The 18,992-nt window shown below is 44.5% G+C and overlaps 1 protein-coding gene across 2 annotated transcripts in view; it reads right to left on the reverse strand.

The window, feature by feature from the left end:
• Nucleotides 1–266: 266 nt before the first annotated feature.
• The window catches only part of TMEM82 (transmembrane protein 82), an 87,368-nt gene continuing 68,642 nt past the window's right edge, over nucleotides 267–18,992 (reverse strand). For both annotated transcript variants that reach the window (XM_085609034.1, XM_085609033.1), the window contains exons 4-6: nucleotides 4,277–4,688; nucleotides 3,440–3,627; nucleotides 267–1,101 (exon numbers count right to left, since the gene is read on the reverse strand). In XM_085609034.1, coding sequence (XP_085465160.1) covers nucleotides 1,021–1,101; nucleotides 3,440–3,627; nucleotides 4,277–4,688 — 681 coding nt within the window. In that variant the 3' untranslated portion in view covers nucleotides 267–1,020. The remainder of the gene's footprint in view (nucleotides 1,102–3,439; nucleotides 3,628–4,276; nucleotides 4,689–18,992) is intronic.

Consider the following 18,992-nt stretch of genomic DNA (forward strand, 5'->3'; position numbering starts at 1 on the left):
TTTCTCTTAGGGATATGAAAAATAACATATGTATTTAATCATCTGGGTATTTGCTCTCCTCGTCTCTCTATGGCAGTGAATGAAATCTCACTTCAAAGTCACCTTCAAAGAAAAATGGTTTAGAGGAACCATTTTTGCTAAACAGTAGAGACGTAATTTGTTAAACATTATATGTGGAATGATAAAATCCAAATTATGTATTAAAATTAATCAACCTACTTTCCAAGTGAAGTATGCCCCTTGTACATTTGGAGGAATGCGTTGACACTGTTGTATACTACCATTTATTGCAGTCATTTTGTGTTCCCAAGACCTTCATAACACACCTGTTTTAAACAGTATCCTCCTCTGGCATCTTCATTGTTGCTAGACCATTACATTTTAGTCTTCAACAACTATAGATGCTCATAAAATAACAGCCATCATTAAATTAATAAACATAATTCATATTTTTATGATATGAAAACAACCCTCATAGACTAGAAAACGTCCTTGCGATATGATGACTAATGGTGTGTCACCACCGAGTCTTTGCCCAAGCACCCTTATTCAGCAGAAAGCAATACTTATTGCAAGGAGAAATGTATATATAATTACCTGCGAGGGTGTGAAGTTGTGCATTCACACATGGCCAATATTGTGACTATGGGAGAAAAGTGTATGCACAGTGAGAGAAACTGACTGTTATGGCGATTGTCTTTATAATGCAGGCGAACATTCTTGTTGCAGTAGATCGAATAGATCACGTTGTAGAGAAAGTCTTGTTTGCAATACTGGGGCCAGCAAGTATGGAGGGAGAGGTACCCTGAGCCTAGGGAATTGCCTCCTCACAGGTAGACACAAACCCCTTGCCCCTTTCCTTGTGCCCAGAGTGACAATCAAACTTAGGTCTTAAAACATTTCTCCATGTTTGTTTCTGCTGCTTGTCCTCATGACCAGTCACTGTTTACTGAGGATTAAAGACCCCAATCGGAGATTGTTACAAAAAGAGTATCTTATTCTTCCTCCAAGAGTTTGGACTCAGTCATCTTTGTCTTCTATGTGCATTTTCCGAACAGTTGGTCTCCTAACTGGGGTTCGAGTCTGTCTCTGGGAGAAGTCCTGAAAACAAGATACCATGAGAGTTAAATCTCTTTTAAGCTCATCAGAACCTATACACCAGATCCATATTCTAGAATATCAAGTTGAAGAATAAAATCAAGGAATACCAATCAATATGAAACAAATACTTGAGCAATCTAACCTCATAGTTTAATCGTACACACCTTGAGCTTGCCTGTTTTTTTCATAGATGCCCAGTTGGCCATACAAGCATATTATGAATATTAGATATATAAAATATAAATAATTTAAGTGCATTATCCATCAGGCAAAAAGAAAGCAAGAGAATGGGTATTAGAGTAAGGATAGAAGATGTTCCATATATTTTAATGCTTTTGGTTGTGTGAAGCCTAAAGCACCAGAAGGCTGATTTCAAGTGTTGGAAATCAGTGTTAACAGAGGGCTGATGGAGAAGAAGCAGCTTAAATGTGATCATATTTTGGATTGTTTGCGTGCCAGCACATAACGGATGGGTCAAGTGGGCCCAATATGGATCAACAATGTTGGAGGTAATGAACTGGAACATAAAGGTATATGCAAGTATAGTTGCAGATAGGTTATATCATTTATTTTATAGAGTCATTGATCAATAGCAGTTGTACACTGTTATATGACATGAAGTATCAAAGTCATTTTTCTTTTGATGTTCAAGATAAATCATATATTTACATAGCTATTGGCTATACATAGATTTATTGTACTTACCGCCTATACATAAAACTATTTAAGAAGGATTACAAATGTTTGGTGATAAGCCATTAAAATGGTTAACAACTTTTATTAGTAGTCTCACGACTAGATGCCTAATAGTTTATAGATGCATAGGTAGTTACAGGTGGCACAGATTTTCAGAACATCCACATGAAATGAACTTATGTAAATGGAACTTATTTACATTTCTGGCAGTTATGCTAAAAATCTTTTATTAATTGTGCCCGCCTGCAACTATGTTCGATAGCAGGACTGATGAATGAGCAGATATTAGAGAATGGGGACACTTGAAAGTAGCATTCACAAATATACTATCATGGAGTGAGTAGTGAATATTTATAATAATATCCGTGTCAAATGTTTCTGTCAAAAATAGCCATCCTCTGAATGACAGCAAACATTGTCATCACCCCTTAATTTAAAATCTCCTTTTGCACAGAAATAGAATTCATACATTACCGCGGATTTAGATTCAATGATAGATGAGGTAAAGGATGACAGTGAAAGTTCAATAATGTGTCTTTACTCCAGAAATATAAATGAACATTTTTGGGGTTAATTACAGGTTTGGAGTTAATGTTGTAATACATTCAATAAACACTGCAGTGAGGGGATGTCAATTAGCCATAGGATCTATGTAGGAATTTTAGAGGTACCAATAGAAAGTCCTTATGTTGCTGCTTCGAAATCCCTTTCACTTAATCCCCCTGGTTACTGATTTCATATCGTAGGCATGAGTTTAGCTTTGACTAGTTTTTATATCTGTCACTTGAGTCATTCACAATTATTGTTAATTGATAAGAATCCAGATCCTTCTTTCTTGAAATAGAATATTGCTCTTTTTTGTTTGGGTAAATTACAGGAATTTTCACCATGTAGCACATCATACTTCAAACTGTTGGTGAAAATAGAACACATACACACATTTCCTTGTCGGTCTAATTTTACGGTGGAAATGGTTTTACATTATTTAAATTTTTTAAATAGTTGGAAAAAATGGAACAGGAAGGAAATAGTAAGGTGTGATTCCAAGGTAGGCGGCAGAAGTATCTGCTCAACATCCAATGGAAGAAAGGCCCTATGATGAGATAATTCCATTTGGAGATGTGATCAACTTTCAGAGTTGACTCTTTCAGGAATGATCTGCTGTTACCAGACTAGGGTCCAACATAGTCCCGCCCATTCAGTTACCTATTAATCCCAGTGATATTGTACGACTTAAGACAATGCTACCTATTTTCAAAAGTCAAACAATCCAAACCACATATTTAAGGACTTTAGACAAATATGTGGTCAACTATGCATGCACCGAGAATGACTATAGCAAATACCAGGGATAATGTAAATGAGTGATTAGATAAACTCGCCCATATCTGTGCATCTTCTTTCAGCTTTGGATCATTCTGCTTTCTGCAGCTAGCCACTCTTACCACAGCTGTGCCCTCCACAATATCTCCTGGGTACGTTTTTTAAGTACTGTAGTATACATGTGGCTTGGAGGAACATAAGGGCTTGTTGGTTTAGTTCTGAAGTCACAAATCTCTGTCCACTGTTGATCACACCCTATGGCTTAGCTGTCCAATGTTATGCACTCCTCTCTAGTCATATCCCTCACTCTTTCACTTACCTGTTCCCGGCAGATATCCAGCATTACTCCAGCACGAATCACACACCACAGCTCTGCGACGAGGGAGATGAAGATGTGCAGGATGTCAGACCACCTGCCTACCGTCAACATGAGGATCAGGAGGCCACCCATGCGCACACACACCGTCTGGTAGACCATCTGCTCGCTGGGATTCTGCTGCTGCTCCTCTGGTGGAAACAAACAGAAGTTTCATTGGCATTCCATGTCCATCCCTGTCACATACACAGAAGACACTGCTGTCTACCTCTCTACTACCCTAGACAGCTGCAGTCACATTCAGTCTACCCACTGGCAAGAATTGTCCTGGCCTGTTTTTTCCTCATTTAATTAAGAAATAATCACAATGGAAATAAATAGGGAGTAAAGGATACACAGAACTCTACCCAAGCTTCCACCTGCACTTCTCTAAGAATATGTCCAGATCAGTGGCATCAACACTGACGTCCCAAAAGAAGGGCTGCTGTTCTTTGTACTGCATGATCTAAAGAAGGTCTGTTAGGTGAATAATATATCCTTTAATTTGTGTGAATTTAAAGAAGCATTCATAACATGGCCCAAAATGTTAACATTTTGAAAATATATTTTTATTTTTATATATGCTTAAAGATACTCATATAAGGAAAAGAGAATCTTCTTTTATACCCTAAATTTAGGAAGCAAAATGTTCCCACTTTAAAATCTTACCTGAAGCCCCCTCTCCATTTACGAAGTACATTAGCGACAACTGCAACCAACGCACCAGTACACCTGCAGGCAGTGCCACAATACTGACATTTATAGAGTGGTCTGAATGACTGTGAATAAGCCTGTCCTTACCTTGCATGTATATCACTAGCAGGGTATAGCAGATGGTGAGCGGGGTCCAGAAGCGGACCGCCTCTGAGGTGGTGAGGAAGTCCTTGTTGATGAGCGAGATGGCAGCCACGTCAGCCACAATGAAGGTGATTTTCAGGGCATTGCAGAGGCCCTTGGGGATGCTGTGCCAGGTGGTCAGAAGGGAGATGCAGGCTCCACAGTAACGCTCACTGCTGTGGAGCTCGTACATGGTACAGGTATGCCTGCACAGTCGCCGCGAGTAGAACATGATCAGACTAGCCAAGCCCACAGCAAGCACTAGGTTCCAGGTGCGATGAGGAGCCCCCTCATGGAGAAAGTCTAGGCCGCAGGTGATGCCACACCCCAGGGAGTACTGACACAGGAGGAACAATTGGCTGCTGCTCTGTGTTGCCTAGGATAAGAGGAATACAAAGCAAGAGGAAAACAACCAATGAGTATTTATCGTGCTTCCTCAGCGGGCACGCATAAAATCGCTACATGATTGTCTTAATACACCTAAGAAATTATTTCACAAATTGTGTTTTATAACATCTGTAGAAAGCTAAGCTTTATCTAGCACATCACTTATAGATATTTGGAAATGATCTGTTTCTTTTCTGTTCCCTATTTTGTGGAGAAGCTAATACAATGCTCGTTTTTAGTTATTTAAATTCATCACATAGCAGGAGGGATACCATGTCAGCAGGACAAAAGGCGCATTTAAAAAATAAAACAAAGTATGATCTTACACAGACTATACATTTATAACTCTGACTACAATCTTAGGGTGCTGGCTTTAAGGATCAGGTGAAGCCCTTCCTCAGACAGCTGACTGCCTGAGGAAGAGACATTGGACTGGAATAGCTGCATGAAGAAGTGGGTCTATGTGGACTTGAAAGGCAAAACATTTATTTAGCGTACTAAAGTTATCCACTCTTCCTGATGTTGATTATTTCTTTGAAAAAAATTGGGAATGAGTTACTCCTAAAAAGGTGCAAGTCCGATCTGACACCTTTTGGCTCTCACTTTTGTGTTAATTTTCTTAGGATTGTTATCTCTATCCAATGCTGCTCTTTGTCATAGCGTTAAAATATTAGATTACTAATAGCCACTGCATTCCACCATAAACTGCCTGCCGGAAAGACACTTCTAAATTATCTGATATATCTTGGTGGAACGCTAGATGTTCAAACCATAGAGTACATATATGTTATACTTGCTCTATTCATAACAAAGTTAAACAGGATCTATTGTGGGTTTTATTGACTAATATGTTAACGAATAAGCATAATACATCTGCTAATTCAACCAATGTTTATAATCCACCTCAATTATTTTTAACATAGGTGCTTCACAATTTCAACAAAATTCTCAATACCAAATTATTGTTTTTTTCCTAATTTATTTCAATTCTTAATGTAATATGTAATATTATACCTCTATTATATGTATCTTATCTGCTTATTCTTTCGTCCTATTTTCCATTTTCATTGTATTTTTTAATCTAATGTTCTATATTATCTATTGAATTAAATTATGCAAGATAGACTCTTTAGACTAACTGACAGATTCACATATATGTGTTTATACATCTTCCACCAATTTCTCATCCTTGGCCCCTTTCTTTGCAACAAAATTATCTTTGTAGACCCACTGTGCTTTTAGAATTTTCTCTTTCACTTTTTCAGGAGACAATTTTATTTTCCTTGCACTATTCACATTAGCCTTGGTGTACGGTTCCATACTCCGCATGAGAACAAAAGGGCTATACCCTGTAAGTGAAGCGGTTAGGTGATATGCTCACAACATCTTCTTTATCTCAGTCTCCCATTTCTTACCATTACCCCTAGCTATCTGAATAGTACCTTATATCACCGGATTAAAGCGCACAACAGCACCTTTGCCAGCTGGTTGATAAACTGGGGTATAAATGTTTGACCCTATTCCTTCTGAGCAACACCTTCACCACTGCTGCCTTAAATTGGGGTCCATTGTCATAATACATGCTGCAGCCCATGGGAGACCTCTGGGGTACCTATGCCCTGGGTACATGGGTACCATATACTAGGGACTGACAAGGGTACCCCAGTATCCAATCTGGAGTGTACCTAAGTACATATCATAACAGTTTAGGTAGAAAGCATCACATCAAACAAAAAGCAGGGGTAACCATAAGCAGCAGATCCTACTTTCCTACACTCTTTCAATGACAGAATAGGCTATTTCCATAGGCGTAAGACTGCGCAAAGCAAATCCAATCACACATTCTCCTTCTCTCTTATCTTTTTGCATCAATACTGCACACAATCCCTTATTGCTAGCATCCACAGTTATGATGCTGCACGATACTGGATCATAGCTTTGTGTGAGCGTAGCCTTGCTAATGTCATCTTTTATGCTCTGGAATAATCTTAAACACTCTTCATTCCATTCAAGTTTACAGATTCTTCAACATCGGTCTCATGCTATAGTTTTGCTCTGCAAACCTACTCATGAATTTGGAGTAATATTCTGCAATCGCCAAAATTAACGTAACGCCTCCTTATTCTGAGGTGCTGGGGCTTCCTTTATCGCCTCCGCCAACTCTTTTTTAGGCGAAATTCCTTCCCCACTAATGAGATGCCCCAAATAAGTGACTTGTTTTTTTGCAAATTTAGACTTTCCACCGCATGTGGAAGCACACAGAGGGGCATACCATGTGCCCCCCCCCGTGTGCATGCACATAGGTTCCTGCACTGCATGGACTTTCGAGTCCGTGCAGTGCAGGAACCTTGTAGTGCGGTCACATTGTGATGCCTTTTTCAAAAGCACCGTGCCTTTAAAAGGGGCACCGCCAAGGGACAGACAAACCACCCGCCTGACAGACTACTTGTAAATCATAATCTGGCGGGTGGGCGACCTTCGGCGGAGCGGTGGATTGCACCGCCGAAAAGTCATAATCGCCCCTTAATGTCTGTTTTTTTGCAGTTTTTTACAGCACAGGCTTGACCCAAAGGTAATGGAGTGCTTTACATGAGAATCAGTTACATTACACAAGGATACATTCATTTTGGTTTTTCTCATGGGGAAATTAAGTGATTTGACCAGAATGACAGGACGTTGAGCTGACGCTGAAACTCAAACCTGTTTTTAATTTGAAAGTGCTTTGTCGCTATTTGAGAACTCAGAAAATATGTCCTCATTTAAAATCTTTAGAGCACAAACCATAATTTCTATGGGAATAAGAACCTCTTATTTTTTAAAATTCCTAAGGGAAATACTCTAGGCGATACAGTTTCGTGCAACACTTGTAATAAATATAGAAAGTTAGCACTCAAGTTCATTAGAATACTGTTGGGAGACAGAGGTCAGGGGCACAGACTCGGATAATTGAGGGCAGCGAGGAGGGTGCAGAGGCAACAAGTTGACCAAGCTGGGCAGGCGGGAAGGGTAGTGGCAGCCCAACGTACCATGAAGGGTAGAGGAAATGGAGGTAGGGGCAAAAAACAACCATGCAGGACAGGCAAGAGAGGCAGTGGCAATATAACAGATCACTGAGGGCAGAAAAAAGAGGCAGTGGCAGCATAGCCATTCATGCCAAAAGGAGACTCCTGAAATTTTTAAACCCAAAAGGGCTTTATTTTATCTGTCCCCTCCCTAAAATCTACTCTTGTTCAATGTAAGTCAATGGGGAAAATTAATTCCACAGATTGTTATTCAAAATCTCCCTTTTACCAAGTTCGAAATGTTGGCAAGTATGGTACATTGGATTACAGAGGGCAGGTGGAATGGGGTAGGGACATGAACTCAGATAAGAGGGCAGGAGGGAAATGGTGTAGGGGCATTAATCGACCTTACAGGGCAGGCATTGCAGCAGCACAAAACAGCACACAGGGCAAGCGGGACAGGAGTACAGCACAACGGACCATGGAAAGCAATAGGGAGGGGACAGGACCATGCACATGGACATAGAGAGAGTAGAAGGGAAAGAAGCAAGGGCAGCAAGCTGGCCATACTGGACCGACAGGAGGGATAGGTACAGCATAACTACCTTGAAGGGCAGGAGGGAGGGGGCAAGGGCACGACAACGGGCCAGAAAAGGCAGGAGGGAGGGGATAGGGGACTGCACATGGAAAACATAGGGCAAAGAGCAAGGGGCAGGGCATGAGCGGAAAGCTGACCATGGAGGGCACTGGAAACACAACACACCATGGAGGGTAACTGTGAGACTAACATGGCACAGACACACACAACAGAGGGAAGGTGGGATGGGGGTAAGGGGCAGCATTCTGGCTACACAGGGCAGATGGGAAGAGTGGTGGCAGCACAGAAGACAATGCATGGAAATCGGGAGGGTTAGTGGCAGCACAACGGCCATCGAGGAGGCAGGGGAATGCATAAAGGACCATGAAGGACAGAAGGAAGAGGTAGGTACTGGACACAGACAAGAGAGGGCAGGGGAAGCGGCTACGCACCAGCCCACACAAAGCGGGCAGGAGGAGCAGTTGCATTACAACAGAGCATGGAAGGCAGAAGGAAGTGGCAGCAAAATGGACCATGGAGGACAGGAGGGAAGGGAAAAGGGCATGGAATTCAGACAGGCAGGGAGGAGGTGGCAGGGACAGGTGGCAGCCATCTGACCATGCTAGGCAGGTGGAAGGGGCAGTGGCAGCTCAACAGAATACTCAGATTAGATAGGAAGGGCAGTGGAGGGTTCATGGAACATGGTGGGGCAAAAAGGAGGGAGCAGAGGCATGTACACAGACATAGAAGAGCTGGGAAAGGAGAATAGCGGTAGCAAGCCAGTCACAGAGGATAAACAGGAGGGCAATGATGTGCACAGAATTGGGCAAAGGAGGGCAGGAGGAGTGGACAGGGACATCAATCTAAACAAAAAGGCAGTGGCAGTACATCATAGCATGCAGGGCAGGGGGGAGCTGGTGCATGGACTCAGACAACTGTGGGTACGGAGGAGGAGGGTGGGGGAGTAAACCTACAGTTCAGGGCTGGTGGGAAGGGCAGTGGCAGAATAACGGCCACATAGGGCTGTAATGAGGGAGCAGGGGTATGGACTTAGACAATGGATGGCAAGAAGGAGGGGGGCAGGAGCAGCAAGCTTGGGTAAGGGCAGCACAATTCCAGGCCAGGCCCTGCGTCCACCCCCCCACATCGTGCATTGCGATGGGCATCTTACTTAAAGTTAAAAAACCCTACAAATTCACAGAGAAAACAAAGGTTACAGGGACATTATAGTTAGGAAATGGAATTTAAAAAACCTTAGATATTCACTGAAACAAGCATTGGCATAGCCAATAGGTCTCGCATTTGGGACCTTATCAGTGTTTAGCCATGCAACAGTTAATGTTGTTGCAGTAAGGATATTGTGCTGCATAACTAAATACTTATAAGGTCCCAAAGGCGAGACCTATTGGCTATGCCAATGCTTGTTGGCTTTAGTTGACAAACAACCAAGGTGTGACTCCTTTTATTGACAAACATACAAAGTGCATCCCTTTTTGGGGGTGCGCAAACAGCCATTTTACTGCAGCTTATGGTGCGAGCTTGAATAAAAGTCGAGCTCATTTCTGAGCAGGTCTGTTCAGAAAAATACAATCGGGGGAAGATGGCATGTAGAGGACTTCTGTCACAACATGTCACTGGCCCATGGCGTTTCTTCTGTTGTCATAACCCTGGTCAGCATGCCGTATTCGAGTATCGCGCTGCATGTCTTCCCATCTAATGCGGTGTGCTCTGGCAGTTTGCGCTGGACTCTTTCTATTGGAGCACGATCGAGGCTGATTTGCATAAATTGGTCCCTGACTGGAATGGAACAGTGAGCAAAAATGACGCACTCCGGTGTAGGCCAGAGGTATTAGCAGTGGGTAAAATTAATTCAAGCATTCCGCCATCACTTGAGTCTTTCCCAGTAACACGCCTGAAGTCTGAAAAGTGTGAATAAAGGTGGTTGATGTGCGTTTGGTGCTACACAACGGAAGCTGCAGCTCAACCGATGAGCAGTGCTGGAATTGGGGAAACATTACTCCTGGAACCCATACATTAGGGGTCAAGGTGCAGCAGAAGAAACAGGGTGAAGTCACAAGGGCTGAGCTTGTACATTTTTTTTTATATGACGCAAATAAATTGGCAACAAGGATAATTGTGACAGCAATCCTGTTATAACATTCCTAATTGGTCACAAAGAGGCTGCATTTTAAAATATCTTGAAATGTTAAGACACCTGTAGCAGAGATCTTTGTGGCCCAGCAATTGTGAGAGGGTTATAATAGCGGAAAGAAAACTCTGGTGGCTAATGCAGTTCGCTGCACGCTGTGTACTATCCCGAAAGAAGAAACCAAGATAAGGGACCACTGATTGGCATATGTGGCATGCTAATTCATTCATACAGCACCACGTGCATGCTGGAATTCACCACACAAATGTACATGATTTCTCCCACTGCGTGTTGATTTATCACCTCGGTTTACATGAAGGCGTCGGAGCGCTATAGAGAAAATGCATTTACGGTATGTAGGTAATATCTGTGCTCGCGCACTCTTTACTTATGTCTTTATTTGCGCACTGTCTAGAACACCCACAAACCAGGCATTTTTCTAATGAAGCACATACATGTGTCAATTACCGTAGCTCTAGTCTAGCCAATGAAACAGGTGTGTCAAACCTGAAATGAAACTCTTTCAGACGCCCATCATCAGTCGCACATTTTCAAATCTCCATCATGATGACGCAGGCAGGGGAGGGGCCGAGTTAACAGCCCGGGCTCTATAGCAAGATACAGTGTTTATTCCAACATGCGTGGTTTGCAAATCACAAACTACAAGTTCTAATGTTATTTTGTTTCCTGATTAACTTGGGCTACTCTTGTTCGAAAATTGAACTTTTGAGTTGCAAGTTCTGTGGTTTAAAATAAAGTGTTTAAATGAACACATTTGAAGCAACCCATTCAGCATTATATGTGGATAATGGTCGCTGTATTTTCTTGAATTTTAGGTTCTGCTTCTAAAGGTCCTGCTTCACAACGTGATCGTGCCACCCCTCGCTGTACCGCTCATCAGGAACACGGTAGGCACAAGATGTAGGAAGTGAGGCGTGCAAGGAGATAGTACAGGCAGGTAGCAGTTACCCGTATGGAGAAGGGCAAGTGTTGGCAGAAGAGCCAGGGGCAAGCAATGTGCAACAGGTGCAGATATAATACAAAATGTTGCGGCCGGCAAGACAGGCAGGTGGGGGGGTGAGGGTTTGAGAAGCGGGACGGTTAAATATACAACATGCATTGGCCTTGCGGCCGTAAAAGTAACGCCGCGCGGCCGTAAAAGCGAAAGTCATCCCGATCGTGGTGAAAGCGAAAGTGATCGCGATGACGCACTCTGTGCAAAGCACGCGAGGGATGCATGTGCAGCAGTTAGAGGCGGAGCGTGGCGCGCGCGCTTGTGCGCGTGACCGCAAGCTGGTGGCCGCTTTGGTAGCACTTCGAGAAGCAGCTTACTAAATGTCTCGCCAGAGCAGCGCATGCGCTGGCTCAGGTGAGACCTAAAAAACAAAGGTTACAGGGACGTTATAGGTAGGCTCAGATTTCACTCATACAAAAGCAGTGAAATTAAGCAGTTATAGTAACTTCTGCTAATTATAACTTATGCCCCAGCAATGCACTTCTTATGCCCTCACATAAAACATCATTCATGTCATGGTAAGTGACATCACTGATTACTTCACTGATGACATCATCTAGTGATTGGGAGTGTTTTTTAAATGTGTATGAGAGTTAAACATATATACTAAGGTACTACAAAAGTCAATTTACTATACTTTGTGTACTACTAATGAGTGATACTATTTCTAACATTTATTATGTGCATGGCTGTGTGAATGTGTGTATCCATGTGTGAGTGGATGTCTGAGTGGCTATATAGGTGTATGAATGGGTGAGAGTGGCTGTATGGGTGTAATTGGGTGTGTAAGTACCTATTCAGGTGAATAAGTGGATGTGTGAGTAACTGTATAGGTGTGGGAGAGGCAGTGTGACTGTATTGGTGAGAGTGGGTATGTGATTGGCTGTATGGGTGAGTGAATGGGTGTGTGAGTAGCTGTATGGGTGAGTGAGTGGGTGGCTCTATGGATGAGTAAGGTGGTGTGTTTGAGTGTCTGTATTGGTGAGTGAGTGGATGTATGGCTATATGGGTGAGTGTGTGGCTTTGTGAGTGGCTGTATGGGGCTGTGAGTGGATATGTGAGTGGCCGTATCAATGACTAAGTGATTGTGTGTGGCTGTAAGCAGGAGTGATTGTGTGTAAATGGCTGAGTGGTTGTTTGAGTGGATGTTTGGTTAGCTGATTGGTTGTGTGAGTGGCTGTATTGGAGAATGAGTGTCTATGTGAGTGGCTGTATGGGTGAGTGAGTACCAGTGTGAGTGCTTGCATGGGTATGTGAGTGGTTTTATGGGTGAGTGAGTGGCTCTGTTGAGATGCTGTATGGATGTGTGAGAGGTTGTATGGGTGAATAGGCGAGTGTGTGAGCAGCTGTATGGGTGAGTGAGTATCTATGTGAGTGAGTGCGGGTGAGTGATTGGCTGTGTGAGTAGGTGTATGGGAAGTGAGTGGATGTGTGAGTGAGTGGGTGTGGGAGTGGCTCTATGGATCAGTGAGTGGTTGTATGGGTGTGTGCGCCAGTAGGTAGTTATAGTTAGGACCAAGTTTCCATAGGGAAAGCGTTTTTTGACCTGCCTATATGTTTGACGCTGCTAGAAGAATCTTAAAGAAACATTCCCAAAAAAGTGTATTGTCATTCTCGTTGTACATGGAAAGTTTCGGAATGATCTGTCAAGTGGGGCCCAAAAAAAGGGGGGGGTCATAAAAGTGTTTTTACCATGTTAATTCCCATACAGATTTTGAACATGACTACAGCCTGAACTGCTTGACGGAATTACATAAAAGTAGGCAGAAATGTAGCTCTCGGTCCAGAAAGCAAGCTTTTTGTTATTTGTTGTAAATCTATTCAGTAGTTTTCCAGAAATTAAAGGAAAACCAAATTTGTACATTTAGGGATGCGGACCCTCCAGGGATCTGACAGTTTCCGTGCTGATATTTGATGGGTCACTTGGGACTATGCTTCAGCCGAGTTCCAAATAAAAGTTAAAAAAATGAAATGGGGCAGGGTAGGAATACCCTGACCCCCTAACCCTGGTCCTGGGGTGCCCCTGGGACTCCACCAGGGCAAAAAAGCATTGGCTGTGAATTTGCAATGAAGTAACAAATATTCAGCAACAAAAAAAATTAACAAAAAACAAGCGTGGTCTCGCGCACTGGTTTACATTATAGCCCCTAGGTGGGCCAGGTCTGGGGCATATGGGCAATAAAAAAGAAAAGGAGGGGCAAACGGGCCCCCGCTCCTAGGTCTCTTTTCAGCCCTGGGTACCATCCCCGGGGCTATATTTCTAAAATGGAGGTGGGCCGTGTGGTCCCCCAAAAGGATGTTTGAAGCTCCAGAGACCACCACCTCCCCAGGGGCCAAAGACATATTTAAAACTGGAGGTGGGCCAAATGGTCCCCATCCCAGGCTTTATACGGCCCCAGGGACCACCACCTCCCTGGGGTTAGCCCATCAAATAAAAGGAAGGGGGCCGTGTGGTCCCCCCTCCTGGAGACAATAATGTCCCTGGGGAGCACCAAGCCCCAGGGCCGGCTCCTGCTATCTCCCGAGGTGCCCACCCTCGGGGGATAGCCATTTGCTTTTGCTTGGCGGGGGCTGTGACAGCTCCCGCCAATCGAGAGCAAACACAAACTCTGCTCCCAGCAGGTGGTAGCTGTCAAACTGCTTGCTGGCGGTGGAGCTATCATCTGTTTTGGAAACAGATGAAAGATTGCTCCAGCATGCAGGGCACTGCATATTTAGCAGCTCCCAGTGTGATGGAACAATGACAGGAGGCGGGGAGCTGGCAGAAACTGTGGGGGCATTCAGGCTCCACTGTGGTCCCATCAGAGCACAGTGGGTGTTGTGGGTGGGGCCAGGCACCCAGGCAGATGTGGCTGAGACCTGGGTTCCCTGGGGCTGAAATTCGCCTGGGGAGGGTGGCCGCCGGCCTCCCTCCCAGTTTTAAATAGGTCTTTGGCCCCAGGGAGGTGGTAGTCCCTGGAGCCCAGGGGGGTTCCGTGCGCCCCCCTTTTAAAATGTTAGTTTTAGCCCAGGGGAGGTGGTATTTTGTCAAAGGCCCCGGGGAGGTAGGGGTCCACTCAGAGGTCCACTCCTTATTTTGCAAATTTAGCTCTGGGGTGGTGGTCTCCGGGGCATGGTGAAGGACCAGGAGGGTGGTCAAGCACACTTGGTGCCCTGTGTGGGGCCAGGGGACCCAGGTAGACATAACTGGGCCCCGGGGCCAAAATTAGCCCAGGGAGGGGGGCCCCTGTCAGTGTTATTTTTGCAATAAGCCCCGGTGAGGTGGTGGTCCCGGGGCATCCAGGTGGCTCCCCTGCTTATTTTGTACATTCGGTACCAGGGAGGTAGTGGTACCTGGGGCATGGTAAAGTCCGAGGTAGGGGGTCTGCACGCCCCCCTCTACTGATAAAATAATGCCCCTGGGAGGTGGTGGTTCCCAGGGCTCTAAAGAGCCCTTGGAGGGTGGGTCTTATTTGCCCCTCTCCTTTTGTAGCATGCCCCCACTCACAGACCCACTGATACACTCACATACCTACTCACAGACCCACACATACACTCATGCACCCGCTTACAGACCCACTCACACACTCAAGCACCCACTCACAGACACACTCTGAGATTCATGCACCCACTGACAGACCCACTCAGACACTCATGCACCTACTCACAGATCAATTCAAGCATTTATGCACACACACCCACTCCAAGACTCACTCAGACACTCATACACTGATTCACAGACCCACACAGTGATACATATGCTCACTGACAGACCCACTCAGACTCACACACCCACTCACAGATTCACTCAGATACTCACACACCCACTCACAGACCTATTCAGAGACTCACACATGCTCTCTTAGACCCACTGAGGGACTCATGCACCCACTCACAGACCAACTCAGACACTGATGTTCCCATTCACAGACCTATTCAAAGACTCACCTAGACACTACCTCACTCACTCACGGATCAACTCAGAGACTCATCCATCCACTCACAGACATTCTCAGACATGCATGCCCCACTCAAAGACCCTCTCACACATGCATCCACTCACAGACCCACTCAGAGACTCAAGCACTGACTCACAGACCCACTTAGACACTCATGCACTCTCACACAGACCCACTCAGACACTCAAGTAACTATTCACAGATCCAGGCAGGCATTCACTCACTCACTCACAGAGCCATGTACACACCCATACACTTACACACCCACTCACAGACCCATAGAGCCACTCACACACCCACTCACCTACCAATACAGCCACTCTCAAAGGTTACAGGTTACAGTTAGGAAATACATTATTTTAAAGTTGAAATTCACTGAAAAAACAAAGGTTAAAGGGACATTATAGCTACGAAGTAGAATTTTAAAAAACGTGGAAATTCACAGAAAAACTCAGAGGTTACAGGGACGCTATTGTTAGGCTTAAGTTTTACTCGTACAAAACCATAGAAATTCAACAGTTATAGTTACCTGAGCTCACTACAACTTACGGCCCTGCAATCCACTGCTTATGACCTCACATATTACATCACTCATGAAATAGTCAGAGACATCACTGAATACATCACTGATTACATCTCAAATTACATCACTGAACTGATCGACGTACCCTCTCAGATACCTGCTCACACCCCCATGTAGCCTCTCATACACTCACTCAAATTTCCACACAACTACTCACATACTCATTCACAGACCCAAAGAACTACTCACACACTCACTCACTCATCCAAACAGCCACCTACATACTCACTCACCCATACAGCCACTCACACACTCAGTCATACACTCATACAGCCCCTCACGCATGCAGTCACTCACCCATACAGGCACTCACAGATGCACTCACTCACCCATACAGCCACTGATTCAACCACTTGCTCCTCCACACAAGTACTCAGACACCCACTCACTCATCTACACAAACAGTCATACATCCAGTCACACACCCAGAAAAGCGCTCACACGCCCACTTACAAACCCATACAACTACTCACACCCACCCACACAAGCAATCACGCACCCACTCATACCCCCTCACAACCACTCACACATGCCCTCTTAGAGTGCTTATAGGAAAGACATTTTTTCCCTAAAATGTAGCCACATGTGAAGGATAGTAAATCAGAGAGATAGTAAAGAGCGGTGGCCAACTGTAGGGATAAAGACTAGCTAGATGGACAGACAAAAACACATAAAACCATTGAATAGAAAGCAAAAAAATCAGAGTGATAAAATAAAAAGGCAATAGAAAGCAATTAGTGGAGCTGTTTTCAAGATTGGCTGTAAACATGTCCCCAGCAAGTGTTTTGCAACAGACAGCTGTGCTGTCTGGCACGCTTCTATCTAACAAGCATTGGCATAGCCAATAGGTCTCGCCTTTGGGACCTTATAAGTGTTTAGCCATGCAACAGTTGATGTTGTTGCACCAAGGATATTGTACTGCATAACTAAATACTTATAAGGTCCCAAAGGCGAGACCTATTGGCTATGCCAGTGCTTGTTCATTTTGCATGTGTCTGGAGGCTGCCATGTCTCCACAACACGACACAAACTCACTAATCAATTAGAAAACACTTTCAGTTATGAGCCAGAATTATTGCCTTTGCCACTAGTTTCTTAGATGTGTGAGAGTGTGTCCTAGAGTGTTTGACTGGTAGTCTATGAATGGTGTGAGAGTGCTGTTATCAGTAGAGTGTGACTGCTAGTTCAAGAGTGGTGTGAGAGTGCTGTTGGTGATGTGAGAATATTAGTGAGTGTGAGAGTGCAGTCTGAAGTGTGAAGTGTGAGTGCTAGACTTTGCCAGGTGTGAGAGTTCTCTCAGTAGTAAGAGATATGCGAGGGGTGGAGTGTGAGATGCTGGCAGTAGTGTTTGACTGCTTGTCTGTGAGTGTTAGTGCTTTTGTAGAGTGTCCTTACCTTACTATTCCGCCCAAAACTGAGCTCCCAGCACACTCCTTTAGCTCTTAACACTGCCTATCAAGGCAGAGCAGTTCACGTCTTACTCGGGGAGTTGCTGTGCTTTAGAATCTCAGAACACTGCAGTAACACCTAAATCCGTTTTCCAGTTAGAGTTTTTACTTTAAAAAAGACAAAGTACTTTATTTCTTCACAGCTAAACATTTAACCTACAATTAAAAATGTACATTATAACAAAGTAGGGTAAAAGAAACTTACCGGATCCAGCAGCTAGATAAGTAGGCTGAGAGACAAGCACCTCCTGCAGGGGCTAGAGTGACCTCTGCTGAACTCATGTCAAAGGTAGGGTAAAGATGCCTCTCTCATTCTGCGACTAAAATGAACTGAAGTTCCCCGGTCTCTGCAACGAAGCTGGAGACAGCACACCAGCTGTCACTGCGGATGTCACCCGTGCCCGGCACAGACACCTGCCACAAAGGAAACATGGCATGGCAGCCAACATGATGAGAGCAGGAAAGCAGGCGGGTGCGATCACCAGGACCTCGGTCTGGGCCGCACTGGTGGATTACAAGACAAGGGCGGAAGTGAGGGTGCGCGTGCTGTCGCAACTTACACCTGTCACTGCTTGACACGAGTCTATTGCTACTAACCTGAACCTTGTCACTACATTTCGCCACTAGGACTTGAGGCCACCAAGTGCTTAAATAGGCAGGTCCTGTCAGGTATTAAGTGCCCACACTTCTTCAACTTGAATGTGAGAGTACTGTCACTTCTCAACAGGTGTGCAATACTGCTAGTAGGGGAGTTCAGGCATGTAGTTGTAGCAAACAGGTACTCTCAAATAATGAGTGTCTACGCCGGCAGATTGTAGTTGAGGCACAGGGTCTTACACTATCAACATGAGAGCTTTTAGCTACTGACACAAGTCTGTTGTTACTAACCCATTAACTAGTCACTATCATGGTAAGAGAATGTCGCAAGAAACCCATGGATAACACTTTCAACACGTGAGCCTGTTATCACCAGCACGTGAGCGGGTCATCACTCACACCAGTTTTGTTGCTGCTAACCTGTGAAGCTGTAGCTATCATCGTGTGAGCCTTTCACTACCAAGACCGGAGTCGGTGAGCATGTTGTTAGCATTTGAGCATACCACCATCAACAGGGGAGCCTGGCAATAGTAATATGTAGTTTACTACCAGAACTTCAGTGTGCCACTACCAACATTTGGGCTTTGTCACTACCAACGTGTGAGCCTGTCGCTACCAGCCAGGGTATGGTGATCCATTATGCAGCAGGTGAAGTAGCACAAGGCCCAGGGCTTTGAAGGGCCCACTTCACTCCAATTATGGATGCCTTGTCCCGTCGAAGTATGGCTCAGTGACCCATTTTCCTCGTGTGCATTCTATTCCATGGTGAGCATGTGAGCTCATTGCCACCACCACGCGGACTTGTCCCTATCTTCATGTAAGCTAGTCACTACAAAATCAGACTTTGTGAAGCCTGTTTCCCTTCAACCTGATTTCATGTAATATTTTTGCGGTTTGTCTAATGTTTTTCAATACAAAAGGGGGCCAATCAGCCCTCGGGAGCATATTTTGAAAGCTCCAGGCTTCCGTAATCACTAGAAACCA

This window comes from Triturus cristatus, chromosome 1_2, assembly GCF_964204655.1.
Source record: "Triturus cristatus chromosome 1_2, aTriCri1.1, whole genome shotgun sequence".
Taxonomy (NCBI): domain Eukaryota; kingdom Metazoa; phylum Chordata; class Amphibia; order Caudata; family Salamandridae; genus Triturus; species Triturus cristatus.